Raw genomic sequence first — 14,189 nt, 5'->3', positions numbered from 1 at the left:
CCTGGACTATGTGACTTTGACATGTTATTTAATTCTCACAACTCCATATAGTAATAGTTTTCCTGCTCAGGGGAGGTTAATAAATGCAGCCAAGGTTACATATCTATTAAATAACAGATACAGGATTTACATCAGGGCCTGTCAGGCTTCAACTTCCAAGTACTGCCTACAGTACTACAGAGCAGTAATAATATCCAATTGTAAAATCAAGTCATTCTAAGTCAAATATCAATACAAAGATCTCACATACCTACCTACCTCTTGAAACAAATGAATAGCATTAAAGGTAAAATGAGTTTTAAAATGTCACTTAATGCTGTTTTGGTTAAATGTACAGCATTATGTTTCCTAAACCAGACTGAATTCAAGGTGACACAGAATCCAAACAGCTTCCTAATTTACATCTATCTTGTGACTATCTGAATTAAAAAGGAATCAATTATTTCACATCATTACCTTTTGGCGAAAAGAGAACTTAAACTAATCAAGATGTGTAGCTGTCTGTTAATCAAGATGTGTTGCTGTCTGTCAATAATTAAATAAGATTAAAATCAAGACTTCCCTTAAAGTAGAATCTTAGTTTTTTATCCTGGAGAAAAGGCCACAGAATCAACTGTAGTTAACTTTTTTGTATGCCTCAAAGACTTTGATCTTTATTTTCAACCATGAGAGAAAATGTAGTAAGTTACCTGGCTCCGGGCCTGTGGCTGAGTCCTATAGCAACGCATAATATTCTGGAAGGACTTGTCTTCTTTTGTGACCTGGCAAAGAATAAGAGTACTCTGAGAGAGAATTTGACTTCCAGCATAATACTATGAGATGGTACGTGAACCTGCTCCCCAGTGACACTGGTGAAAATTATATTAAAAACCAATCATTTAAAGCCTCTGGAAATGGCCCTAAAAGGCATATAACAAATGAAGAAATATGTATTCAAGAAAATCTACTAAAATTCGGTAACAACAGAGGGAATAAATGGTATTTGAGCCAAGACCTAGAATAAAAAATTATAGTAACAAAAAATTCATCAGAGGAATGAAAGACTAGATTTCAACTGGCAAAAAACATTTAGCAAACCTGAAGATGGAGTTGTGCAATCCAAAGAACAGAGAAAAAAAAAAGAATGAGGAAAAATGAACAGAGCTTCAGAGAAATGTGGCACACCAAGAGAGTGTGGGAGTACCAGAAGGAGGGGAGGGAGAGAAGCTGAAAGAAATGTTCAAAGAAATAAAGGCTGAAACATTCCCAAATTTATTTTAAAAACAATCTACATATCCACGAATTTTAACAAATTCCAAGTAGGACAAATGCAAAGAGCTCCATACCAAGACATACAGTCAAAAAGCTGAATGCCAAAGAAAGGGAGAATATCTTGGAAGCATCAAGAGAAAAGCAACTTTTTGCTTACTAGGAAACTCCGATAAAGTAACAGAAAACTTCTCATTAGAAACTATGGAGGCTATGAGACGATGGACAAAGTAAAAACTAAGAATCCAGTATCCAACAAAGTTATCTTTCATAAATGAAAGTGAAATAAATACAATCTCACATAAACATTAAGAAAGAAAATATGCTGCTAGCAGAACCATCTTACATGAAAATACGAAGGAAAGTTCTTCATACTAAAAGTAAGTGACCCCAGGACTTCCCTGGTGGTGCAGTGGTTAAGAATCCACCTGCCAATGCAGGGGACACGGGTTCAAGCCCTGGTCCAGGAAGATTCCACATGCTGCGGAGCAACTAAGCCCATGCACCACAACTACTGAGCCCACGCGCCTAGAGCCTGTGCTCCACAACAAGAGAAGCCACCGCAGTGAGAAGCCCGTGCATTGCAATGAAAAGCAGCCCCCGCTCACCGCAACTAGAGAAAGCCCACGCACAGCAACGAAGACCCAACACAGCCAAATAAATAGATTAAATAAATTAATTAAATTAAATAAAAAAATAGAAGTTAAGTGACCCCACACAGTAATTCAAATACACGTGAAAAAACAAAGAGCAATGGTAAAGATCGTTATGTAACTGGAAAGACAGTATAAAATGCCTATTTCTTCTCTTAACTGATTTTTTTTTAATTGTATAAAACAACATACATACATGAAGAAACGTGATATATATATTTGCCAAAAACAGCACAAAGGAGGAGATTAGGAGGAAAGCTATTCTAGGCTAAGGAAATGACTCCAGATGACAACTCAAATCCCCAGGAACCAAGAGAGAAATAAGGTAAATAAGTAAATGGTAAATAAGGTTAATATGATAAAAGCTATAAATAAATACTTGCACTCCTTTCTTCTCTCAGCTCCTTTAAAAGTCATAAAAATATTAAATAATAACAATGTGTTTTTGAATTTATAACATTTATGGATAAATATGTATAACAATACTACCACAATATAACAAAAAGGAAACAGTTACATAGAAGTAACACTTCTATATCTCACTGGAATTCAGTTAGTATAAATTTGAAGCTGGTTTTCATAAGTAAAGATGTATATGTGGGGGTTGGAGGAAGTGGGGAGATGCTGATTGAAGGGTACAGATTTCCAGTTATAAGATGAATAAATTTTGGGGAACTAACTTGCAGCATGATGACTATAGTTAACAAACTGAATTGTATACTTGAGAGTTGCTAAGAGAGTTGATCTTAAATATTCTTACTACCAAGAAAAAGTAGCTGGGTGGTAATCATAATGCAATATATACGTGTATCAAATCATCACACTGTACATTTTATACTTACACAATGTGATATGTCAACTATATATCAATAAAGATGGGGCAAAAAAAGGGGGGAGATAGAGCAAAAAAAAAAAAGTATATGGTAAGCCCCAAAGAAACCACTAAGAAAAAAAAGTTAAAAAGTCATCACTGAAATTAAAATGCCATGAATGCACGTGAAAATGAAAGCAGTAAAGGAGGAAGAGAGTATCTGAAAGACATGAGACATATATAAAAAACAAAAAGGAAAATGACAAATGTAAATCCAGTTACAACAATAATGTTAAATATGAATGGATTAAACAACAAAATCAAAGGCAGAAATTGTCAGACTAGATAAAAAAAGAGATCCAACTATACTCCGTATATGAGACACACTTTACATTAAAACAAACAGATATGAAAGAAAATGATGGAAAGAAGGTATATCATGCAAACAGCAACCCTAAGAAAGCTGGGTGGCTATACAAATATCACACTACAAAACAGACTTTAAAACAAAAAATAAAAGTTACTAGAGATAAAAAGGGACATTTCATAATGATGAAGGGTCAATCCATCAGACAGGTACAACAATTAAAAACACACATGCACCTAATAACAGAGTACCAAAATATATGAAGTAAAAACTGACAGAAATGAAGGGAGAAATAGGCAATTCAATAATAATATTTAGAGAGTTCAATACCCCACTTTCAATAATGGATGGATACTAGATAGAAGATCAACAAAGAAACAGAAGACTTTAACACTATAAAAAACACTAAAAAACCTTACAGACATCTATAGAACACGCCACCCAACAACAGAATATACATTCTTCTCAAGTGCACATTGAACATTCTCCATTTTTGCTAGGCTACGAAACTTCAATAAATTTGAAAGGATTGAACTGATTAATACAAAGTGTGTTTTTTGACCACAATGGATTGAAACTATAAATCATTAACAGAAACTTGGGAAACTCACAAATATGTTGAAATTAACACACCTAGATAACCAGTAAGTCAAATCAAAAGAGAAATTAGAAAACACTTTGAGATGAATGAAAATGAAGACACAACATACCATAACTTATGAGATGCAGCTAAAGCAGTGCTTAGAGGGAAATTTATAGCTCTTAAATGCCGATAGTAAAAAAGAAGAAAGATTAATTACCTAACCATTCATCTTAAGACACTGAAAAAAGAAGAGCAAAAACTAAGCCTAGGGAATTCCCTGGCGGTCCAGGGGTTAGGACGCGGCAATTTCACTGCCAAGGGCCTGGGTTCGATCCCTGATCAGGGAACTAAGATCCCACCAGCCGTGTGGCACAGCCAGGAAAAACAAAACAAAACAAAACAAAAAAACCCAAAACTAAGCCTAAAGCAAGCAAAAAGAAGGGAATAATAAAGATTAGAGCATATAATAATAAATGAAACCAAAATCCCGATCTTTGACAAAATCAACAAAATTGATAAACCTTCAGCAACACTTGACCAAGATAAAAAGAGAGGTTGTTAAATTACTACTGACAAAGAATAAAAAGGACTAAAAGGAATATTATGAACAACTGTGTGCCAACAAATTAGAAAGCCCAGAGGAAACAGACAAATTCCTAGGAAGACATACACTACCAAAACTGATTCTAGAAGAAACAGACAATCTGAATAGACTCATAACAAGAAAAAGAATCATCCATCAATAAACTACCCATAAAGAAAAGCATAGGTCCCAAACATTCATTGATCAGAAAGTGAAATATGGTTAAGATAGCAATATTCCCCAAATTGATCTACAGATTCAACATAATCTCTATCTGAACCCCACCTGACTTTTTTGTGACAGGAAGTCAGAATTGACAAATTCATAAAGAATTCCAAGGGATTTAGACTAGCCAAACAAACCTTGAAAAAGAAGAAAAAAGTTACCAATTTTAAAACTTGAAACGTTTGTTTTAAAATGGGTAATGTTATGGGAGTTTCGCCTCAATAAATTATTTTTAAAAACAAAGTCAGATAATAAAAAGTGTTGATGAGAATGTGAAGAAATAAAGACCTTCATATACTATCAGTGGAAATTTAAAACGGTACAATGACTCAAATAGTTAAACACAGAGTTTACCCTATGACCCAGCAATCCACTCCAAGGTATATACAGAAGCAAAATGAAAAGATGTCCACATAGAAACTTGTATACAAATATTCATAGCAGCGTTATTTATAATAGCCCCAAAGCAGAAATAATCTAAATGTCCATTACTGATGAATGGTAAACAAAATATCATATATTCATACAATGGAATATCATATTCCAAAACTGACTGTGGTAATTGTCACACATATCTATGAATGTACTAAAATCCACTGAGCTGTGCATTTTAAATCAGTGAATTTTATCTCAATAAAGCTGTTAAAAGTGTTCTGAGAGTAAGGAAGTAGCATCTTTACTTTTTCCTTTAAATTCCTAATGGTACTCACCTTTGCCATCACATAAATGGCACACATTAACAACTGGTCCAGATGTCTGTCCATCATAAGTTCAGGACACTGAATTATGGAGAATTCAAAGCAGGTCCAGATTTTTTTCCTCAGTTCATCTGAAATATCCAATTTAGCACAAAGGTCCCGAAGACGGACACCTGCTAAGTGATAAACCTAGTAGATAAACAAAAATATCTCAAACTTTGTTTATCTAACCCTTGTATTTCCCAAGCTCTAGAACTGGTAAGGGTACATTTTTCTTTAGAAAAATTACCTTTCTAAAGAAAAGCGATAAAGAGCTGGTCTTCCTGGGTCTAATGTTGCTGCTGGTTAAAGGTAGGCCTTGTTTCTGCTGTTGTCCACCTGGGGAAATCTGTTGAAGGGCCACCTGACCAGGGACTTGCAAGGTCGTTCCTGTCACCTGTTGAGAGCTTAAGCTTCCAGCCAGGGCCTGAGCACTGAGGGGCTGGATGGAGCCAGTCACAGCTTGTGCCTGCCCCCCAACATTGACTTGGACTGGGAAGAATGTTATTCCTCCATTTTCATTGGCAATGCCTAAAATTTGTTTCAGAGAAAAAAAGCATGAAGAAAATGCTGATACTATAAGATTCTCCAGGCAGATGTTTTCAATTATTTCCCCTCCCAACCCCTTTCCCCCACTCTTCTCTCATATCATCATTCCAGCCAAATCTCGAGTAACTTTCTAATAAGTGCCACACAGAAGGAACGCAATATTCAACTCTGCCTTCCTTACCTTGTACAGGAATAGTCACTGTTTGTCCATTGTTGGCTGTGACAGTGGCTGTCGCCATGGTGACCAAAGTCTGTCCAGGAACTGGTGTGACAGAAACAGCCTCCCCAGACACATTCTGCACAGGAACAGCATTGACTAGAGGCTGTGGGGGGATGCGGCCAGGTGTCCCTCCATCAGTGGGGCTATCATTCTCAACAAATAGCCGCCTTCTGGTAGAGCTGGCTGTTGGAGAACTGTACCTATCATATAATGTGGTTGGAGACGTTATGCCTAGGGTTAAAAAAAAATCACTTAACTCAAGGAGACAGATCTGACGTCCATCCTAGAAGTGATGTTCACAACTAATTAGTGTTTGAAATACTATATAATCAAAAAACAAAAATTACAGGAGTCACATCATAGCTACATTCAATGAATGAAAATTCAACTGAATACTATTAAGAGCACAATTTAAAGAAAGGATTTTTCTCCATGTGTCTCACAGTGTTCCCTTCTTCACTCCACCTTCTGCTAAATCAAACTAGACTTTGCCCTCCACTACCACAGGGTCCTGAGGACTGAGGGGCAATTTAAATAATTTTCTACCATATTCAATTTCTACAGAACACTCATGTAAGATGTGATTTCACTGTAAAGATACTATTTGATAAGAAGACTTGATGGATTTGATATTACTATGTGTTATCTGGGAGCATTTACCCCCTGTTTTATGCATTTTCATCTTTGCCATTTTTTACATGTAGAAAGTTACTAAAATTCAATTTGGTTCTTTAGCAAGAATGGACATACATGTTTTGGATTCAATTAAGCTTAGTTTATTTTTTTTTTAAACAACTTTACTGAGATATGATTCACACATATTTCACCCACTTAAATTGTACAATTCAGTGGTTCTGGGTATATTACTAGCTTTCTAAAATTGTGATAAAATACGTATAGCATAGGACTTGGCATTTCACCCGCTGTTAAGTGTACAGCTCAGCGGCACTGCATTCACAGTGCTGTGCAAACACCACCACCATCTTTTCCAAAGCTTTTTCAACATCCCACACAGAAACTCTGTTAACCATTATAGTTAAGTATTCACACCGCTGTATGAATTTTTGAGAGGCATCCCTTTCCCTCTTCCATGTCCAGCTGTAAAAACTGCACATCACTGGGTTTTAAATATTAAAATCTATGTAGGGAGTTCATAAGAGGACTGACAGGAGTAGTTCTGACAGACTGTGGCTTAACATTATAATTTCCTGGTGATACAAAAGCAAATAAATGTACTAGATTTATATTTGGAACAAAGCTGCAGAGTTAGGAAGAATACATTAATTATGATCCTTATCTCTGGATAAACAACAAGGTCCTATTGTATAGCACAGGGAACTATATTCAATATCCTGTGATAAACCATTATGAAAAAGAATATGTATAACTGAGTCACTTTGCTATACAGCAGAAATTAACACAACATTGTAAATCAACTATACTTCAATAAAATTTTTTAAAAAGTGTTTCAAGGACTTCCCTAGCGGTCCAGTGGTTAAGACTCCACGCTTCCAACGCAGGGGACACAGGTTTGATCCCTGGTTGGGGAACTAGGATCCCACATACCGCGTGGCACGGCCAAAAAAAAAAAAGTGTTTCAAATTATGATCATTATCTCGTAAAATATTAAAAGACCTCATGAAAATGGAGAAGTGATAAGTACAAAAAAATGAAGTTTAAAGTCAAGTCCTAATCCATTGATTAGGGAAGGAAAAACTCTACAGAAATAGGACTGAGGAAGACCAGCTATCAGATCTATGGGTCTGAGTGGATAATAAGCAGAAAAATAAACCATTAAGCCATTATGCCTCCTCTTTCAAAAATGAGTAAGTTTTCATATAGATCATCCCTATTCATCGAGTATGCACTGACACAGAGTGATTCCTCATTTTAAAACTGATCTTTCTTCTATAGCCAGTGCTTATCAATTACATTAAAAAGTTGATCTAGAAACAAGAATATCCTTCTAATGGAATCCAAGGATTTAGAACTCTCTGGGTTTACAGAATTGCTTTTTTAAAAAGTAGTTTTATCTGAAGTATGTAAACTTAAACGTTGCACCTGGCAGATGTTATAAAGAACTGCCTAAAATGTAACCAGATGAAAAGCAAAACTTCCCTTTTCTGTACCTCAGGGCCAGCAATGCTGTTGTATTAACCAGGGTAGCACTGCTCAACTGACAGGAGTCAAAGCTGAACATGCTTGGGAATTCCCTGGCAGTCCAGTGGTTAGGACTTGGTGCTTTCACTTCCAGGGCCAGGGTTCAGTCCCTGGTCAGGGAACTATGATCCCATAAGCTGCAAGGCGCAGCTAAAAAAAAAAAAAAAAAAAAGGCTGAACATGCTCAGGCCATTCAGTCCTCTTAACTCAATGGCTCATCTGTACCTAATTAGATCATACACTCTACCTTTAAGAAGATTTTTCTGTTTCTTTCGATTTTAAAAGTAATACATATTCATCTTAAAAAATTTACAGAAATCACCTAGAATTCTATTACCCAACAATAATCATTAATAGTTTGGTTTTTCCATTTCAGCCCTTTTGCATGCTTATAGAAAAAAATACACTTAAAAAATAGGAATCACATTAATATACAGCATTCTATTTTAAAAGACAATTGACTTTTCAACGCATTTTCCTGTGTTCTTTAATATTTTTCAAAAGCATTAAAGTGATCCATGTGGTACTATAATGCACAGAATATTTTCTTCTATATACATCCTACTAACTTCACTTGTAGTTTTAGATGGAATTTAAATCTCCAGATGCTAGGCCCCAAAATACTTCCCTTAATATTTTAAACTTACTTCTTCCAAGTCCTCCAGCATCAGCACGAACTTCACTCACCCTTCTGGGAGTCAAAGGGGAGCCAGCAATACAAATTTCATCCGCTCTTTCCAGGTTCTGAGGTGGCATGACCTATTAGGGAATGTTTACACAGGATGCCATTATTCAAAAAAGTATTATAATTAGAAATATAATAATAATCTAAGGCAAAAGAAAACTATCTTGGCTCATCAGTTATTCCACCTAAATAAAATCCCCTGTCTTTTCCACTTTCATACTGAAGTTAAAAAAAATTCTGGCAGGCTTAAAAAATTCAAACCTAATAATTGGATACTAAATATAAATTAAACTTCATTACTGATTTGGAGAATTAGACAACCATTTTAAGGTATAGAAACCTGATTAGAAAATCAAGAAAGAACACTGAATTCTTACTCTGTCACTGAAACCCTGGGGCAGTCACAAATTATTTCTGACTCTTGGTTCCTCTTAGATATAGGGGTGATTGTACCAAATTAAACCCAGCTATTACCCTCCCATACTCATGAGGAAGATGCTAAGTTTAACTGTGGTCGGTGAAAGAGAATTATGAATAGACTAGATATTGATATACTTTTATCATAGAAAGAGGTTAACATCTTTTCACAAACCTCTTCGCATGTAGGAACTCTGTTTTCATTGTCTCTAATTCTGTCCCATAGTGGAGACTCTGGTTTCCACGCCAAATGATCCAAGATCTGTTCTTCAATCTGATTAAGGTGTTTTACCACTTCTCTACAAAGGCCATCTTCTGCTCTAATGAATACTTCTATCACCTGAAATTTTTTAAAATGTCTTGGTTTGTTTAGTAATAATAATTTTTTAACAAAAAAAATTGTTCAAGTGCAAAAGCAAAATCGGTAAACTTAAGTTTTTTTTACATATTTATAGAAACAAGTCAATTTATCAAAAATTACAAGTTTAAAGAATAATACTATTTTGAAACAGCTGCTCTTCCTTTCACTATCTTTATAATTATTTAAACTGCATGTATGAATTATATAAAATCTTTTGTATAGTGATACATTTCAAAAATCTTTAAATTAAAAATTTCAAAAATCTTTAAAAAACATGCCTTGTCTATTGAGATTAAGAAACATTACTCAAAACTTCATATTTATTTTTTTATAAATTTATTTATTTATTATTATTCTTTTTGGCTGCATTGGGTCTTTGTTGCTGCACGTGGGCTTTCTCTAGTTGTGGTGAGCAGGGGTTACTCTTCACTGTGGCGTGCGGGCTTCTCATTGCGGTGGCGTCTATTGTTGCAGAGCACGGGCTCTAGGCGCACGGGCTTCAGTAGATGTGGCACACGGGCTCAGTAGTTGTGGCTCGTGGGCTTAGCTGCTCTGCGGCAGGTGGGATCTTCCCGGACCAGGGCTCGAACCTGTGTCCCCTGCATTCGCAGGCAGATTCTTAACCGTTACGCCACCAGGGAAGTCCCAAAATTTCACATTTAAAAACTCTGAACATTCAGTCTATGCCACTATAAAAATTAGTTTTGACTACTGTAGGAGAATTAAATCCATACACTAAATCAATATTAAGAGGGAAACCAAATCAATGCTATAACTCTGTGCCTCTATATAACATGTGAAAAGAAGTTGTTTTTTTTTTTGAAAGACACTTTCATTTAATTTTCATAAAATAAAAAAAGAAGGTTGTGGGGATTTCCCTGGTGGTCCAGTGGTTAAGAATCTGCCTTTCAATGCATGGGACACAGGTTCGATCCCTGGTCGGGGAACTAAGATCCCACGTGCCACAGGGCAACTAAGCCCGTGCACCACAACTACTGAGCCTGCACGCCTCAATGAAAGATCTCGCATGCCTCAACGAAGATCCCGCATGTCGCAACTATGACCCGACACAGCCAAATAAATAAGTCAATATTTTTTTTAAAAAAAGAAGGTTGCTATCACGATTAGCGAGTGATGTGTTTGCTACTTTTCTAAAACCTCCTTAGCTCATAAAATGAAAGTATTCTAAAAGACTTTTTCAGATAAAAGGAGGAATTATATGAAACTTTTACACAAAATAGGTTTATATAATACATTGAAAGAATATATATAGTTCTTAAGACTCCTATTTCTTCTCTGCTCCCCATTTAGAGTGGAAATTATTAAATATGTAATTAAAAATAGAAGAAATGTACTCATATATTAAAATTAATTAGATGGCTAACCACAGGAAGTGGATCGCATCTATAATTTCCTCATCAGTTTCAGATTTTTAAAAATACCTTGTAAAAATGATAAAGTGGCACATCAAATATTTCAGTAATACACGGAAAATTCCCAGGAGGCTTATAAGAAAAAGTGACGACCTCAAGGCAGCAGGCCAAGAGTGATCTGTGGAATGCATCTTGTTCCAGAATGCCCTATTAAAAAAAACAAAGCTTTGACATTTAGAAACCTTTATATACCCTTCTGTATGTTTTCAAAATAAAAAAATTGTCCTAAAACAGCCTTTTAAATTCCTACATCCATATATAGCCATATATTATTTTTATTGAAGTACAGTTGATTTACAATATTATATTAGTTTCAGGTATACAGCCTAGTGATTCAGTATTTCTGCAGATTATACTCTAAATAAAGTTATTACAAGATAATGGCTATAATTGACTGTGCTATACAATATATCCTTGTTGCTTATCTATTTTTATACATAGTAGTTAGTATCTGTTAATCCCATATGCCTAATTTGCCCCTTCCCCCTTCCCTCTCCCCTTTGATAACCCAAGTTTGTTTTCTATATATGTGAGCCTGTTACTGTTTCGCATATTTTTTAGATTCCATATGTAAGTGATATCATACTGTATTTTTCTTTCTCTGTTTGATTTATTTCACTAAGCATAATATTCTCTAGGTCCATCCATGTTGCTGCAAATGGCAGAATTTCACTCTATTTTATGGCTCAGTAACATTCCATTGTATACACAGCCATATTTTTATATAGAATAAGATAAGTGTAAATAGTTACAAGGAGTTAGAACAATTATTTGTCAATTTTACAATTTTCTCTAAAATGTTATTTAAAAATTAATTTAAAAAAAAATTATTTTTATTGATGTCATTAAAAGTAATATCACTTGTACAATCTAGAAAAATTATCTTAGCCAAAGATCAATGGTTGAATATTTATGTTAAATTCCTATATAGTCAATACTCAATTTATTCTATACATGGCTTGAATTAAAACTCTATGTTATTTAAAAACCTCAATTAAGGTTAAGTCTGAATGTTTTAATCCTTGACTACAGAGTCTTACTACCCACAGAAACTGCTGCAATGAGAAACACTAAGCAGGGGACTGGAGGTAAGAGGACTCAGAACACAAGTTTCCTTAGATGCCAATCTTATTCCCTCAAAGCCATATATTATTTTTTCAATAATGGCTTTTTTTTTGGTGGGTGGGGCTGAAAGGAAACTACATTTTATTGTGGTGCTCAGTACATTAGCTATTTACTCACAGATAAATCCATGTCTCCCAGTCTTTTTTGTTCCTGCTCAATAACAGATTCTAATACTTTATAGTAAAGCATCTCTGCAAAACGAAAATGTTTGCTGGCAATTTCTGCATAAATAATAGAAAACACAAAAATCACATGCAAAGAACATAAATATTGTGGAAAGTGAGGGTCCATCCCAACCCCTACCGCAGAATAAAATTTAAAAACCAACCCAACACTTCATATACACGCACTTCCTACAGTTGTTATTTCAGTCATCCCTAAGATTCCTTAACTTCTTCTTCATGGTAACACTGAAATTTTTCTAAAATTGTGAAATGAAATTTGCACATAAAAACTGCCATAGCACTCCATCAAGATTCACACTTTTTTTTTTTTTTGTATTTTGAATAGAGCAGCTCTATGCTAAGAGGTATGTAATTGGTTTATTATTCCACTCATACTTGGTATTCATACTTCATGACATCAAACAACTCCAATGGGTCTGGGCATGTAACAACTATTATATTCTGTCCTTGTTCTTAACATGTTGAAGAATCACTATAGTTCTATACTGAAAATCCAGTCTACAAATGAAAACCAAAGATTTTTTTAAAGTGCCAGAAGTCCAACATAATAAAGATTATCAGTCTAAAATTTCTCTCTTATTGAGAATGGCCCAGAAATCAGTTGGTTGACAGAAAAGCTGGACATCCATGTTCTGGCCCTCAGTCTAAAGTCAAATTTTTTCTTCATATTTCTGACTCAGTTTCCAAGAAAGGAATGCATGTAGTTAAATTTCAAAGATGAGAACAATATAGATAATATTAAGACTTACCTTTAGCACAATTACTGATATCCTCATCTGGCTGGGAATGCTGAGAATATATTTCATACATTTCTTTCAATCTGTTGGCTATAGCCTGGGTTGGATCTCTGGAACACGTCCTAAAAAAATAAGAAGAAATTATCTGATTTAAAGGCTTTGTCAAGTCACAAAGTGATAAACTATTTACAACTCTGTAATTTCAGAGTAATTTTAACCTGTAAATATAAAATACTTCAAACAGAAACTATACACTTCCCTATTAATCCAGGAGATCCCATAATTCCTTATCAAAGGTGTTAGTATTACCATTTGAATGAAAAAATATTTCTTTCATGGAGCTGTACCTTTTACTGCAGTTAAGTTTAGCAACTTTGACCGGTGCCTATTTGATGTGCGTGACCCACCGAGCCTACACATCTGCAATCACTGATGACAAACAAAATTGCCCTCAACTGTTTCCCTAGAGGGCAGTACAACTCTTATTAAGAACTCCTAGAAGAAAATGGAATGAAGGGTATATGATCTATACTACAACAAACTTACATAAATCATTACTGGCATTCTACATTTTTTCCTCCAAAATGAAGTTTATTTCATTGATTTTTTTTTTTTTTTTTTTTACTGGAAAGGCAATATATGTTCAATGCAGAAGCATAATACAGATGATCACCATGTGGGCTTTTGTAACAACTATGTCTTTATCTCGATCATAAACAAATATTCTCTGTAAAAATGCAGCAAGTTTAGAAAATTATAAAGGAAATATAATCAATTATAATCCTGGTAGAGATGGCTACTGAATATCATATGCAAGCAGAATGTTATTTATGAACATACACACAGGTTACAAAAACAGGACCCTTTGGTTTTACCTAGTATCTACTGGCAATATTTAACTCCACTAATGGTTATTTAAGATTAAAGAAGCTGTTACTCCTAGTTAGAGACTGTAAAGAGATCTGGAAGACATAACATTTAAGACAGGCTTCTAAAATGTATTTATAAAATGCTTCTGAATTCTAGGTAAACAAGGTCCATCTGAGAAATATGACTTAGGAAGAGGCCATACAGACAAACCCTGTTGGGTGTCAATCACAATCAAGTTTA

The 14,189-nt window shown here is 34.9% G+C and overlaps 1 protein-coding gene across 2 annotated transcripts in view; it reads right to left on the bottom strand.

Moving 5' to 3' along the window:
• The window catches only part of RBL2 (RB transcriptional corepressor like 2), a 55,225-nt gene that overhangs the window by 17,254 nt on the left and 23,782 nt on the right, over positions 1 to 14,189 (bottom strand). For both annotated transcript variants that reach the window (XM_082438905.1, XM_082438904.1), the window contains exons 10-18: positions 13,092 to 13,201; positions 12,275 to 12,378; positions 11,042 to 11,179; positions 9,414 to 9,578; positions 8,784 to 8,895; positions 5,938 to 6,207; positions 5,458 to 5,738; positions 5,181 to 5,357; positions 690 to 761 (exon numbers count right to left, since the gene is read on the bottom strand). In XM_082438905.1, coding sequence (XP_082295031.1) covers positions 690 to 761; positions 5,181 to 5,357; positions 5,458 to 5,738; positions 5,938 to 6,207; positions 8,784 to 8,895; positions 9,414 to 9,578; positions 11,042 to 11,179; positions 12,275 to 12,378; positions 13,092 to 13,201 — 1,429 coding nt within the window. The remainder of the gene's footprint in view (positions 1 to 689; positions 762 to 5,180; positions 5,358 to 5,457; positions 5,739 to 5,937; positions 6,208 to 8,783; positions 8,896 to 9,413; positions 9,579 to 11,041; positions 11,180 to 12,274; positions 12,379 to 13,091; positions 13,202 to 14,189) is intronic.

This window comes from Balaenoptera physalus, assembly GCF_965194825.1.
Source record: "Balaenoptera physalus genome assembly, chromosome: 19".
NCBI classification, from domain to species: Eukaryota; Metazoa; Chordata; class Mammalia; order Artiodactyla; family Balaenopteridae; genus Balaenoptera; species Balaenoptera physalus.
The sequence above is the reverse complement of the archived record's forward strand: the minus strand, read 5'-3'. Positions and strand labels throughout refer to the sequence as shown.